General features: G+C 36.3%; 2 protein-coding genes across 2 annotated transcripts; both read left to right on the top strand.

Annotated features, from left to right (window-relative positions):
• The first annotated feature begins 2,439 nt into the window (after window positions 1-2,439).
• LOC140838066 (EID1-like F-box protein 3) lies at window positions 2,440-3,474 on the top strand. Its single transcript, XM_073204155.1, has one exon. It carries the CDS (start codon window positions 2,489-2,491, stop codon window positions 3,302-3,304), a length of 816 nt encoding a protein of 271 aa, XP_073060256.1. The 5' UTR covers window positions 2,440-2,488; the 3' UTR covers window positions 3,305-3,474.
• A 5,982-nt stretch (window positions 3,475-9,456) lies between these two features.
• Window positions 9,457-13,629, top strand: LOC140840158 (CSC1-like protein At4g02900). Its single transcript, XM_073207313.1, has 12 exons — window positions 9,457-9,667; window positions 9,940-10,282; window positions 10,367-10,516; window positions 10,713-10,848; window positions 10,935-11,036; window positions 11,125-11,244; window positions 11,333-11,413; window positions 11,896-12,236; window positions 12,317-12,562; window positions 12,641-12,965; window positions 13,059-13,292; window positions 13,371-13,629. Exons 2-12 carry the CDS (start codon window positions 9,969-9,971, stop codon window positions 13,617-13,619), a joined length of 2,298 nt encoding a protein of 765 aa, XP_073063414.1. The 5' UTR covers window positions 9,457-9,667; window positions 9,940-9,968; the 3' UTR covers window positions 13,620-13,629.
• The last annotated feature ends 502 nt before the right edge of the window (window positions 13,630-14,131 follow it).

The raw sequence follows: 14,131 nt of genomic DNA, 5'->3' as shown, positions 1-14,131 counted from the left end.
TCTGGTTAATTTTTAAATATTACAAAAAATTCATTTGGCCACGTGAATAACTTTATTGTCATAAATCAAATTTTTTATTTAATTTTGCGAATTAGAACAACTCAGTAGGCAAAACTTAATTGGACATTATACCATAATAATTTTTTTGTTTTATATATATAATTTTTTTATATTAAGTTCAAGCCTGATAACTTTAATTCCTGGATTAATCCTACCAATGGTAATGAATTCGCTTTTTTTACCAACACTTTCTCCGACAAGAATGTTTGCACGAGACTTGTCCGGTAGTGTTTACCTGGCTAACATGGTTTGCAGGTTGACTATTGTGCTAGTCTGAAGGTTTACTCATTGCTCAGCTAATGGTAACGGATACGAGGTCCACATAAAAAAATATATATTTCACATATAAGAATAAATGTAAATTATTTGACGCACACTGAAGACAATGCTTTAACGATATATGCTAAACTCAACCTATCTCAGTGAGTACATGACACCCATAAGAAATCAATTTAGATTAGTATTAATATAATTGTCAGTTCTCGATCGACTCCGTTGCTATTAAAGACTAGCGGTGCAAGGCGCTATGGCTAAGGTTCCAGTTGTCCGTCGCGCGTCAAAGAGTATGGACGAAGACATATGACATATTTGTCATGTTGAGACCAAGGTGCATGCGTGTGTAAGCAAATCAAGACAACTTTTGCCGACAACAATCCAAGAATTAATCCTCTTACTTAATTTGCTTCTTATTCTCAAACCATCAATTATCCGACTAAATTCCGACGAGCGAAACTGATATTTAAGATCTCAATTGTAAAATGATCGATTTGGATATAGATAAGATAAACGAAACTCAAAATATACCAATACCGCATGTCAGGACCATGTTAGGACACTTGTCCTTTATTTTAAAAAAATTGTTTCCATCACATTCTCGTTTTTTAGGTCTACATGGAACTAACAGACAAAAAAGTGAAGAAAAGTCCGAAAAAGTTTCCTTTTTAATATTTTTTTTTATGCAACCTTTGGATCCCCTCGCAAAATAATCCATACACTGACTACGTGGCAGTACATAAAAATATTCCAAAGCGACAACTCTATAAACTTCACATTTATTTGATCCAATTTAAATTTATATATGTTGTGTGCGACATCTGTCAACAAGTAAAAAAAATGCATGTCGATGGAAGAGTTATGAACTTTGAATATTCAAATATAAAATTTTAAATAAATTATATATCTTGAGCAAGTAAACGTAAAAATGATAATTCGATATGTGTATGTGTCTGTATATAAACCTAAATTAATCGCGCAAATTAATTTAGTTATTTTTTATTTATTTTCAAAAATTTATTATCCATCTTGTTTTATAAAAGTACCATATGTGGAACAATTTCAGATTATACTAAATATATATTCGATAGATACGGTGTAGTCTAGAATCTTTGATAAGCTGGGAAAAATATTGTTTATACAATGAAAATCTTCAATTTTATATTATATTAAATGTATGTATAAATCTTTCATTATGTACGTGGGAATAAAATTATAGGATAATAAATAAAAATATATTAATATCATAATAACTTATGACTATAATCAACTTGATTGAGTCAAAAATTGAATGAACTAACAGTAGTTGTTTTGTACAATGATTTCACTTATCTATGTTTGTCATACGAGTCGAACTGGTCCGTACCTGCAATGAAAAGTGATAATTTTAACATAAAAAATAATATTTTTTACTCAAATCAGTAAATAATACATAATATAATTTTAACATGAAAAGTAATACTTATATTGCACAATATTTTTTATAACATATCTACCAAACAAATGACATTTTAAAAGTGAAAATTAATATTTTAAACATAAGAAGTAATATTTTTATAATTTTTGTTGCTCGAACCGAGTCAAAAATTGATCACATAAAAACGATTCGTGAGAAAATTTTATAATTTTTTTTTGTAATATTACTAGAATTTTCGTTATAAGCAAATACATAGAATCAGCATGATGTCTATATGAATGAACCAAATTTTAAATGCCCGAGATACCCAATGACCTCTACAAATTTACAAATGAAAAGCAGTACGTGGGAGACGCTTGACTCCCCCACGTGTATCACGTATTTGGTAGGTAAAACCAAGGGCAAATATATCAATCTGCCACGTCTTACCCGCAGATAATCGGACACTTTACCACATGGCAGAATCTCTCGGATTCTCCCCGACCTAAACGTCGACGTTTCGTGTTCCCCTGTGGTGAAGAAACCCAACTATTTACCGAAAAGTGTCCTCTCGCCCAATCCAAAGTAGACAACTGACCATTAGTTTCGCTTTCTTGAAAACCGTTAATCATCAACTGCTGTCGTTTCAACGTGTCTCGCATTCTGTATAAAATCCCAGTTGGGTTTTCGCCATTACCGGCACTGAAGAATTTTAGCTGGGATTGTTATCAACCTAGCTAGACATAATATAATATATTAATGAGCGCGAGTTCGTCTCAGAAACTGCAAAAATTCGCGGATTCCGGCGATGATTTATCGGATTCTGGGATACTAAACGAGCGAATACTTGTCCTGATCTTCCAGTTCTTGAAATGGGACATCCATGTCCTCTGCCAGACGGCCTCCGTGAACCGGAGGCTCCGAGCGCTAGCGAAGCGGCTGCTGTGGCGCGAGCTTTGTCTGTACAGGGCGCCGCGGATGGTATCCACGTTGACAGAAGGTGCTCGGAACAGCAGTATGATCGGCGGGTGGCAGTCGCTGGCGAAGCTGCTGTTCTTCTGCGGGGGGTGTGAATCAACGGCCAATTTCCAGGTGTCCCATTCCCGTCCGGGACACTTCGTGAAATCGGCCCGGTTCTCGAAAACCTCCGGCCAGAGCTTCTTGTTGAAGAAATGCCGAGGAGACGTTCTGTACGTCAGCGATCCGTGTGAGCACCCGACGTCAGGGAAGGAAGACGATATCGGCATCTACAGAGGCGTGTTCCGGGCGTTCATGAAGTCGAGGACTAGGGAGTTCCTAATCGGAAGGCAGGTGGATTTCGACGCCCAGCTGAGGTGTCCTTACTGCGCGGCGCGCGTGTGGAGCATGACGGAGGCTCGGCTGATCCCGAGGAAAAGCGCCGCCCGCCGGCTGGGGTCCAATGACGACGCTTTGGAGTATTTCGTTTGCTTGCATGGACACTTGCATGGGACCTGCTGGTTGGCTCACCTGTCGTCCGACGACGAGGATGGAGAGGACGACGATAACAGAGATGAGGATTCGAGTGAGAGTCCCGCCGCTGCCGACGACGGTTAATGATTTCAATCATGGCGAGCGATCGATCGATCGATGAAGCCGATCGAGTTGTGTTGTATATGTTTTTGAGTTGCATGATTTTCAATTCTGCATGCAAACTCGTCTTTCTATCACTTTATTGGTTCAGTATGGGATGAGTTTAATTATGCTTCAAATTTTGAAATCTTAACCTTATACCATCCATATATTTACGAGCTTAAACTTTTCGAAATTAGTTTTCTCCATATTGAATTTTGTATTGTTGTTCCTCAAGAATTTGAAAGTCAAAATTTTGAGAGAAATCAAATTTACCTGAGAATTTCAAGAATCTTAACTTTCAGGTAAATCATACAATTAACTTATTAATTAGATAAAATAAACTGTATATCTTTGGAAAGATTAAATTATTGTCTTGGATTGCTCATGTCCCATAGGAGAGAACGATCAGATGAGAGCTGTTATATGCACGACTGACAAATATTTGGCTTCATCACAACTTTTTTTCGTCAGATATCATAGCAAGTCATTTACAATTACAATCAATGTTAATCTGTTTGTGTAGTTAAACTAAAAAACATATTTTTTTTGGAAAATAAAAAAATTCAAGGGTAATTGTTTGTCGTTATTTTAATTTGCATGTAAATCGTGCGTAATGTATCTTTGTATAAAATTTGATTTTGTAAATAAATAACCAATTTTTCTAAAATATTAAAATTTATTTTTTGGGAATGTAATCAAAATCTTACATTAAAAATATATGACAAAAAACATGAGTTTATAACATTGAAATATATCTCCATCGATATGAATCATTTTAAGTATTCAATGACCTCCATTGGAGTGAAATCCTCATAGACTTAAAAGAACGAGGTGTGGGCTCCCAGTGAATGTGTAATGAGCTCTTGATACAGGTGGTGCTTCAAACATTTCACATAAGGTGTATGTTCTCAACACAGTGGACAGGAATGGTATTGACCTCGATTGGAGTGGATGATTCTCCAAATGGAGAGGACGAACAAATAGGGTTGAGGGAGGTCCAAACCGTGAGAATAATTATTTTTTAGGAGAATTTTTTTGGGAATACGACTAAAGTTTTACATTAGAAATACATGTGTTTATAAAATGAGATATCTTCGTTTGTATGAGGTCATTTCGAAAAAGTCCAAAAAGACTACTCTAAAGTTTGTGTCTATCATCATGGAGACATACGAGTTTAGTTTTTCGCAATAATATTATGCAAAAGAATTACATTTTTGGTCTTGTATGTTTGCGATTTTGATCATATATGAAAACAGATGATGCTAAGGGCCCAACTCCTTCTCAAGTAATCGCTACACTCATTTAATTTCAAGAGAACAAATCAAGCAACAATTATAAATATTAATCCAGAACTATAGTTTTTCTATCATTATTGTTCCCCAATTAAACCCCAACAAGCAAAATGGTATATAATCTTGGTGACGAAATATTTACAACATTAGTTATGTATCCACTTTAGGCCATGTGGAGGCATTTTATGAATGTCTCTGACTTTCACATATTAACAACGTAGCCATATTCAAATATGTGATAAGTCCAACAGCTACGGTGGATATATTCCATTTGTATAAGAGCATCATCCCACGACGAAATCAGGAATATAAATAGACTAAATTGTGACATATAACATTTGTTATATGCAATTTTTGCTGATCGGCTCCAAATTCAAATTTTATGCTATATATATTACATATGTATACATAAGATGATCATCCAATGACAAAATTAGGAATATAAATAAATTAAATTGAGAAATATATAAAAAAAATTATATGCAATTTCTATGAAGACCGTGCAAATGGAAGTCACCAATCTTGGAGGAAATTATTGCAACCCAAAAATCACTATCACTATCCATTTTCACTTAAGGAAGCCAAAATCACTCACCATTACAGCAAGATTCTCGGACTTGTATCCTAAACAAAAAGGAGTCCACATTCAGCCGAGAGGGAAGCACAACAACTAAAGAAGGAGGATATGGAATGGGCATTTCAGGCGGGTGATACAGCCCTATTTATATGGTGTCCAACTAGAGAGATCACACCATATAGAGCCTGCAATTTCCGAGCACCTCCTTGCACTTTCTCAAAAATTTTCCAGCAACCAAAGCTTCATCCAGAATCTCGAGATTTCCGCGGCGGTTCGAACAAGCTGTTGTCCATTGTTCCATTAGCATTTCCCGTCCATCCTCCAAGCCAGAATTCGGCCCCAAGTTTGAAGCTCTGCCGCAGCAGTGTGAAGTCTAGATTCCACCACTTCCGAAGCTTTCCAGTAAGCCAATATATGTCCATTTTTTTTTAAGCTTCCGTAGGAGCCTCTTGCAGCAAATTCACTAAAGCTTCTCTGTCATCTTTGAACTGTATAGCAGCAAGTTTCTGTCCCTTGGACCAGTAGCCATTCGAAGCCCCAAATCCTCCCCATAAACTCACCAATTCTCGGTTATCTTCCTTGGAGTGATAAGCCGTGCCTTGTTCCTTATTTCTCAAATACCCGCATGTAAGTTGATCGATACCCCAAGAATATTGGAAGCTTAGTTTTCAAGTTTTTGTCTCGCTTATTGTCTATCCAGGAGCCACCCGAGAGTGAGACTAGGAGTTTTCCGAGTATCGCCTGATTTCCTACACTCCCCATCACGTTTTAAGTATTTCACAAAATCGGTAAGTGGGTTTTCTCCTTTGTTTTCTTTTGTTTTTGATATTATTAAATAAAATTGCACACTTATATTTATTTAAGTGGCCCTTGATATTTATATTCTTTTAATAAATATGGTTCACTTATTTGATTATTTTTAAAGTGGACTTTTGAATATATAAATTATTATATAAAAGATGTGGCTCACTTATTTCCTCTTTAATGAGCATAATATATTTCGAAATAAATTAAATATGACCTTGAAAATTTGATCGGCATGATATATTCGTTTCCATTTGGTATGAAATCCCTTGAATCATTCGTTGTTCGATATCAGTTATAATATTTGAAATCATGTTGAATTATTTGAAATGCACTGTAATGATTTGATTTAGAAAATGGTAAAGGAAATTCCGAACTTTGATATGCTTTGTATAGGCCCTGATGCGGTGGGTTATAATAACGCCCCCTTAGAGGAGTAACATATAGGGGACTGATCAGTAAAACCATAGAAAATGATATGATTTTCAGTTCTATATTCGTATTTGATTCAACATGCTTAATATTTGAAATTACGATAATTTAATTGTATGTATATCCTCGATATTTGTTATGCACGATCGACCTCAATTTACTGAGTATTTCCCAAAATACTAACCCCTTACATTCCCACCCAGATAAGAATGAGGAACAAATCGAGGGTGAAGAGCAAGATTACTTTTGGGGATGGTGATGAAACAACCTAATTCGAGACCAGTCGAATTTATTCTGTCTTTTAATTTTATTTTCATGTATTCGTTTCCGCATTTTATTTCAATCGCATTATAAAGACGATTATTTGTTATGAAAAAGACCGGTTATTTGATTTACTACGAGGCTTGTTGTTTTGCAATTGTGTGATTGTGAGACAACGTCGGTGTCGACTAACCCCGGTCCCGGGGCGTGACAATTTCTGCTAACCGGTTGGGAATTCAAATTTTATACTCTCATAATCCAATATATACATATATATGCCAACGACAAAATTAAGAATATAAATAAATTAAATTGTGAAATATAACATTTTTTATATGCAATTTTTGCTAACCGGTTCGAAATTCAAATTTTATACTATCAAGTCCAATACACACACATATATGTGTGTGTGTATGAATTTCACGAAAAAGTTTTATTTTTGTAGGGGACCCGGACGCTAATCAAGTTCTTAATCATCATTGGGACTAATTAATCAATTATAAAACATGGTCTAAAATTTTTTTCTTTTTAAACTGCGGAAGTAGTGAAATCAAACTAATATACGACTCAATATAAAATAAAGTACATGTCATGTACCGTCTACAAACCAGTAAAACTAAGGTACAACATCTATATAACAAGTGTCACACCCTATATACATCCAAGTCCGAAGTCTCCACTCTATCACGATCTCTCCTCATATCCTGGACCCTGATCCTGTCCTACCTGTTGTCATGTACACATACAGACAAGACAACAGCCGGATAACTCCGGTGACAATAATCTCCAGTATAAATCAACGAAACATGCAATCATATAAACAAATATAAAGTATGTAATCAGGTAACAGATATATGTATCAAAATCTGAAACATAAACAATCATAGACTGTCGACAATGCTCATAACTCTATCATTCAGACTAGACTCAATCCTAGTCTAGGGATCCCGGTTTCCAAATGTGGTGTTCCTATATCGAATTCCGTAATAGAAGGAACTCTGATCCTATTACTCGATATAACCAAATATGGTGTTCCTATATCGAATTCCGTAATAGAATAATTCAATCCTATTTACTCGATATAACCAACATCCGGTGTCCTGACCTAACCGTCATGGACTGTAGTTCTATCGATAATATCCTATCTTGAGACATCGTGCAATGTTCCCGTGGCGATTCCACCACTATCAAGGAACTTCTGTCATAAGATTCCTCATCTACTACCTGTTATCTATAATTCAAGAGAACAAGTACATCAATCAAATCAATGCAAATATCAATGCAATAAAGTAAAGTATGTGATTTAGGGAAACTCAAGTCGATCTCCCAATACCACATTGACTTATACCTTTCTTTGTCGGTTTTTGGCTCAGTCAAAGTCCTGAATTCACAGTCTGTCTGGCAATGACAATATCAATAATCTCATGTCAATATACCTTTCAAATCAATAACAATATGATCAATCTTGATTTAATTCAAAATCAACAGCATAACGGTACAAACTCAGTATCCCCGTCAATACAATATCCTCATATCACAGTTACAATCCATAACCCATATCCAATACAATCCGTAATCCAATCACAATTCAAATCTGTCTGGTATAAATCAATATACCCTAGAAAATTCATAACAATTCCATAACCAGTCTGTTTCTTAATCTGACTTCGATTCTATGATGTCTAATATGTCAAGAACAACATATATGAGTTCCATTCAATTCTGACAATATCATAATTCTAAAGCATGTCAAAACGTAGTAAAACTTACGTCCAGTTGTAGCCTACGTCGATAGGAACTCAATACCGAAGTCGGATTCAAAATCAGACGGACGGATTTCTCACAAAAGGCGTAAGGATTTTCAACACAATTCCTCGGACCCTTTTCTCGATTTTTGGCTGATTATTTCGAAAGAATCATGATATATATAGCCATGCATGAATTCGACGAGGTGGCCTCATCTTTGCAAAACACGTCTCACCGCGGGTGCGCTACATTCCGGACCGCGGGTGCGCTCAGCGTACTGATCCTCATCCATTTTTCCACAAAACTACGACCGCGGGTGGGGTCTTGTTTGCACCGCGGGTGCGGTCTTGTTTCTTACCGCGGGTGCGGTCTTAGTTTTTCAAAAATGGCTACCCTACTGGACATCGACCGCGGGTGCGGTCTAACCATGAGCGCGGGTGCGGTGGTGCTTCGGCAACACATTTAAAAATTCAAAATAAATTGACGCACATTCTCTTAAATCGTGTCTCAGTTGGCCATTTCGTAATCGCGTTAAATTATAAATCAATAATCCTTGATTAACAGTGATTAATTCTCGGGCATTACAATTTTTATATTTATTTAATGCATGTTTTAATAGGATAAAAAATAATCTTTTATGAGATGACGATATCGAAGACTTAAGGTATTATTTAATGAATAATCTTTTATGAGATGATTTCACGAATCTTTATCTATGATACGGAGCAACCCTACCGATATTCAATAAAAGTAATACTTTTAACATAAAAAATAGTACTTTTTCATGGATGACCCAAATAAGAGATTCGTCTTATAAAATACGACTTGTAAGATCGGCTTATACAAAGTTTTGCCATATTTATTTGGACCGATTCTAACATAATCATCCAGTTTTGTGAATCCTATTTAATGACTGATTCTATGTTGGGAGTTTTATGGATCCCGCGGGGTATTTTCGTCATTTAAAGGATTCGAAATTTGTTGTCCCAACGTAGGATCGTTTAACGTTAACTGTCCATAACAAGAAAACTCGCAAAACCAATGATCAGTTGGCCGTCCAGATCTTCTTGCCGCCTCCGCCAATTCATCCCCCAAATTGTCATCACAGGAATAACCCTAAATTCATCCGATTGGGATTCTTTCATCGAATCCGGTTGATTGGCGAGGAGATACGGGGCATTTCCTACCCTTGTTTGGCGGCTCTGTTTTTCTGGTCTTTCTAGGAAATAAAAGGTAACGAAAACGATTCTTCCTTTGAATTTTTTTGATTTCATCTCGGTTTTATGTTCGATTCTTTCAATCTTTTATCAGAAAGATTATTCTTCTTTCTTACTAAACTTTCTATGTCCGTAGTAGTTCTCGTTTCTTGATTTTTCAGATATGTTTTCCTTGTCCAGACAAAGATTATGCGTGCGAAGCGGGAAAATTTCCCCGTGAACCAATAAATGAAGTTCTTTTGTTTGTTTACTATTAATTACACGCCGTCTTTTCGTTTTAACTCGCAGTTGAATAACAATATTCTTCGTAGAAGAATATGGCTAGTGTTCAAGACATTGCAGTATCAGCAGCTATCAACCTTCTCTCAGCATTGGCATTTCTTCTGGCCTTTGCGGTTTTACGCCTTCAGCCGTTCAACGATAGAGTATACTTCCCAAAATGGTACAAGAAGGGTATAAGATCAAGCCCCAAGTCCTCAGGCCCATCGGTGAAAAAGTTTGTGAACTTGGACTTCAAAACATATCTTAAGTTTTTGAATTGGATGCCAGCTGCATTAAGAATGCCCGAGCCTGAGCTGATTGATCACGCGGGGCTCGATTCTGCTGTATATGTTAGGATTTATCTTCTTGGGTGAGTATATATGCAGGAACCATGCTTATTCCCATGTTTTTCATGTCGCTTGTCTATAACTGTGGTGAAAAATCTTGAATGCAGATTGAAGATTTTTGTCCCAATAGCTGTACTTTCTTTTGCTGTATTGGTGCCTGTGAATTGGACTGGGAAAACACTGGAGGATATCACTGATTTAACATTTAGTGATATTGACAAGCTTTCGATATCCAATGTTCCTTCGGGGTCTTTGAGGTGAGTGTTGGAGTCGTTTTTCCTCGTTTTCTGATATTTAAATGAGGTGCATTTTCAAATCTTACATTAGCGAAGTTCTCTGATTTAGGCAGCCCTTGCGAAAAATGGTTATTATATCTCCAAGAATTATGTATCCAAATATTCACTAGTGAAAGTAAATAGAGTTTCTTGATGTTTTTCTAGTTTTTTTATTCAGGTTTTTGGCACATATAATTATGGCTTATGTATTCACATTTTGGACATGCTACGCCCTTTACAAAGAATATAGTATCATATCCAGTAAGAGATTACAGTTCCTAGCTTCTGAAAGTCGTCGTCCTGATCAATTCACTGTAAGTGTGCAAAGCAAAACATCTTCCTCTTTTTTCGTGATTCAATATTTCATATGTTGGGATTATGAATAAATATTTAATTTGAGGTCCTCGTGAGAAATATTCCTCCGGATCCTGATGAATCAGTGAGCGAGCACGTCGAGCATTTCTTCTGCGTGAATCATCCGGATCATTATCTCACCCATCAGGTTCGTGTTTATGTTAAAAGAAGACCAGAAGGGGAAATGAACTTAGCTGTGGAATTTTTTTTTTATTCTGTCTAAAATCGAATTTCAGGTGGTGTACAATGCAGAAAAACTGGCTAAACTAGTGGAGAAGAAGAAGAGTTTACTCAATTGGCTTACTTATTATAAAACACGACACGAGAGAAATCCCAAGAAGAGGCCCCGAACCAAGGTTTTTGTTCCTTCGATATTGGTTTTGTTCAATGGAATATTTTCATTTTAAGATATGTACTTACTAGTCTGCCTATTAATTTTTATAGACAGGCTTTTGGGGTCTTTGGGGAAAGTCAGTGGATTGCATAGATTACTATACAGAACAAGTTCAGAGGATAAATGAAGCAGTAAGCTTTTTAACACTGCAAATGCACGTCTGAATTTTCAATTCTAAGTTAAAACTTGTATCGGTGCAACATTTTCTTGTCCATCTGCAAATTTCTGCTTTTCCCAATCTTGGTCATGCTCTCCGTTGCATTTTCAATTTGCAAAGCTGCTACGTTGTTTATTTCTCAATTCGAAATGAAGTAACGGGTATGTTCACGAGTTAAGATAAAAGTATCATTGTAAAGAACTAACAAAAGGCAGTTAATCTTTCTATCAGAAGGATTGATGGGGCCACCCCTTTTAAGCTCAATCCATTGCACTTTTTTGCTATTTGCTCGTCCTGCTGTGAGCGTGGCTGCATAATTGACATAAAAACCTAAACATGTCACTGAAATGTTGTATGATTTAAAAATTTCAGTTGTACTGGTACGTCCAGCAATTGGCCCTATACTCTATAGTCTGCTTCTTTTCCATATTTCTAAAATCTTTTGTGTGGATTCAGGAAGCTGTTGAAAGGGAAAGGGTCATGAGTGACCCCAAGGCCATAGTTCCTGCAGCATTTGTTTCATTTAAATCCCGATGGGCTGCAGCTGTTTGTGCTCAAACTCAGCAAACGAGCAATCCAACAGTTTGGCTTACAGAATGGGCTCCTGAACCAAGAGATGTTTATTGGGATAATGTTGCAATACCATACGTTCAACTCGCCGTCAAAAAACTGCTAATGGCTGTTACGTTGTTTGGTCTCACGTTCTTTTTCATGATTCCTATTGCCATTGTTCAATCCATGGCCAGCATTGATGGCATCAAAAAGGTCCTCCCATTCTTGAAACCGTTGATTGATAGGTAGTGAACGTGACTGGTCTTTCTTGAAGTAGGTCTTTATTCGGTAAAAGCAACATTTGACATACTGACTTTTTTTGTAGGGAAGGGATCAAGTCTATTATTCAAGGCTTTCTTCCTGGAATTGCATTGAAAATATTTCTGATTCTTCTTCCAACAATTCTAATGACGATGTCTAAAATAGAAGGTCATACGTCCCTTTCATTGTTGGATAGAACATCAGCTGGGAAGTACCATATATTTGTACTTGTCAACGTGTTCTTTGGAAGTATCATCACTGGTGCAGCTTTCGAGCAGCTCCAAAAGTTCCTTAATCAGTCCCCATCAGAGTATGCTGTCTTGTTAAAATTCAACACAAGAAATTATCATTTCTTCAGTGCTGATTTAAGTTTTTTCTTTTGTTGCAGGATTCCAATAACAGTGGGAGTTGCCATTCCAATGAAAGCCACTTTTTTTATAACCTATATTATGGTCGATGGTTGGGCCGGCATAGCTGCAGAGGTTCTTAGACTGGTTCCTTTAATAATGTTCCACGTCAAGAACACATTCTTGGTGAAAACCGAAAAAGACAGGGAACTGGCAATGGAACCTGGTTCTATAAATGTCGCCACATCAGAACCTCGTATACAGCTATATTTCTTGTTGGGACTCGTATACGCAGTCATCACACCATTTATTTTACCTTTCATCATCATATTCTTTGCCTTTTCTTACGTCATATTTCGCCACCAGGTTTGTGTAATCTGTCATCCTTTGTATATCTACAAAGTCATCTAATTTTAAAAAACAACCAGCTGATCTTTATTATGGTTCTTGTTTTTGCAGATCATCAACGTATATGATCAGAAATATGAGAGTGGCGCTGCATTTTGGCCAGATGTGCACCGTCGTGTGATTATAGGACTAATAATATCACAACTGTTGCTTATGGGACTTTTGAGTACAAAAAGTTTTGCTAAATCAACTCCAATTCTGCTAGTTCTGCCTATCATGACCATCTGGTTTCACCGCTTCTGCAAGGGACGATTCGAGTCAGCATTCGTCAAGTTCCCACTACAGGTTAGTAGCCATCCTATAAACTGTACTGTAGAATATAATAAATAAAAGAAGTCAAAATCGTACAATTAAAACGAGCAGGATGCAATGGTGAAGGACACGTTAGAAAAGGCAACAGAGCCGAACCTCAACTTGAAAGCATTCTTGCAAGATGCTTATGTGCATCCGGTTTTCAAAGGTATCGAAATCGATAGACCGGTGGCTATTGATGATGAAGAGAATAATCCACTTGTTTCTACAAAGAGGAACTCACGCAAGAGTAGTAAATCTTGTTCTGGTGGCATAACTCCTGAGGTTATATTAGAAGAAGTCACTTCTTATTTGTCATGAACTTCTTACTTGCAAATATTCATTCTTTGCAAAAAAAACAATTTTTTAATATTAAAATTGGTGTGAAAAGTCTTTATTTACATGCCCTTTTTGAAGTTTAGAGATGGTCTAAAACTGGATTTTCTGTTAAATCAATACTCATAGTATCAAAATTAATTTGAAAGCAGAATTTCTATTGTAACAATTTATTTAAATAAAGTTTTTGGTTAGATGTTCTTTATTGTATTTTTCACACCGAGACAGAAAACTATCGAAAAGAATTTGCACAATGATAACGTAAGTAGAAAACAACCTTGCACAAAAAAATGATACAAATTATGTAATTTTGGCCACCTTTTGAGGGCAAAATATACCTGCCCTCTATTTGTCACACAACAAGGCTGCATATGTTTTACAATATACTACTTCATGTGGTCCGTTTTATATTAGAGTTCTATCTCACGTTTTATGTGAATCAATTGTATGAGTTTTCATACAAATTTAGAAATTAGCTATGATAAAATCGCAATGGA

This window comes from Primulina eburnea, chromosome 8 (assembly GCF_022965805.1).
Source record: "Primulina eburnea isolate SZY01 chromosome 8, ASM2296580v1, whole genome shotgun sequence".
Classification (NCBI taxonomy): Eukaryota; Viridiplantae; Streptophyta; class Magnoliopsida; order Lamiales; family Gesneriaceae; genus Primulina; species Primulina eburnea.
Note: the sequence above shows the minus strand (reverse complement) of the source record. Positions and strands in the feature narration are given on the sequence as shown.

What these genes read in the sequence shown, in the direction of transcription:
- LOC140840158 (XM_073207313.1), top strand. Translation starts at nt 9,969, where the DNA reads ATGGCTAGTGTTCAAGACATTGCAGTATCAGCAGCTATCAACCTTCTC. An exon ending in AGAAGAGGCCCCGAACCAAG is followed by an intron (nt 11,245 to 11,332) that starts GTTTTTGTTCCT and finishes TAATTTTTATAG; the next exon opens with ACAGGCTTTTGGGGTCTTTG. An exon ending in TTCAGAGGATAAATGAAGCA is followed by an intron (nt 11,414 to 11,895) that starts GTAAGCTTTTTA and finishes GTGTGGATTCAG; the next exon opens with GAAGCTGTTGAAAGGGAAAG.
- LOC140838066 (XM_073204155.1), top strand. Translation starts at nt 2,489, where the DNA reads ATGAGCGCGAGTTCGTCTCAGAAACTGCAAAAATTCGCGGATTCCGGC.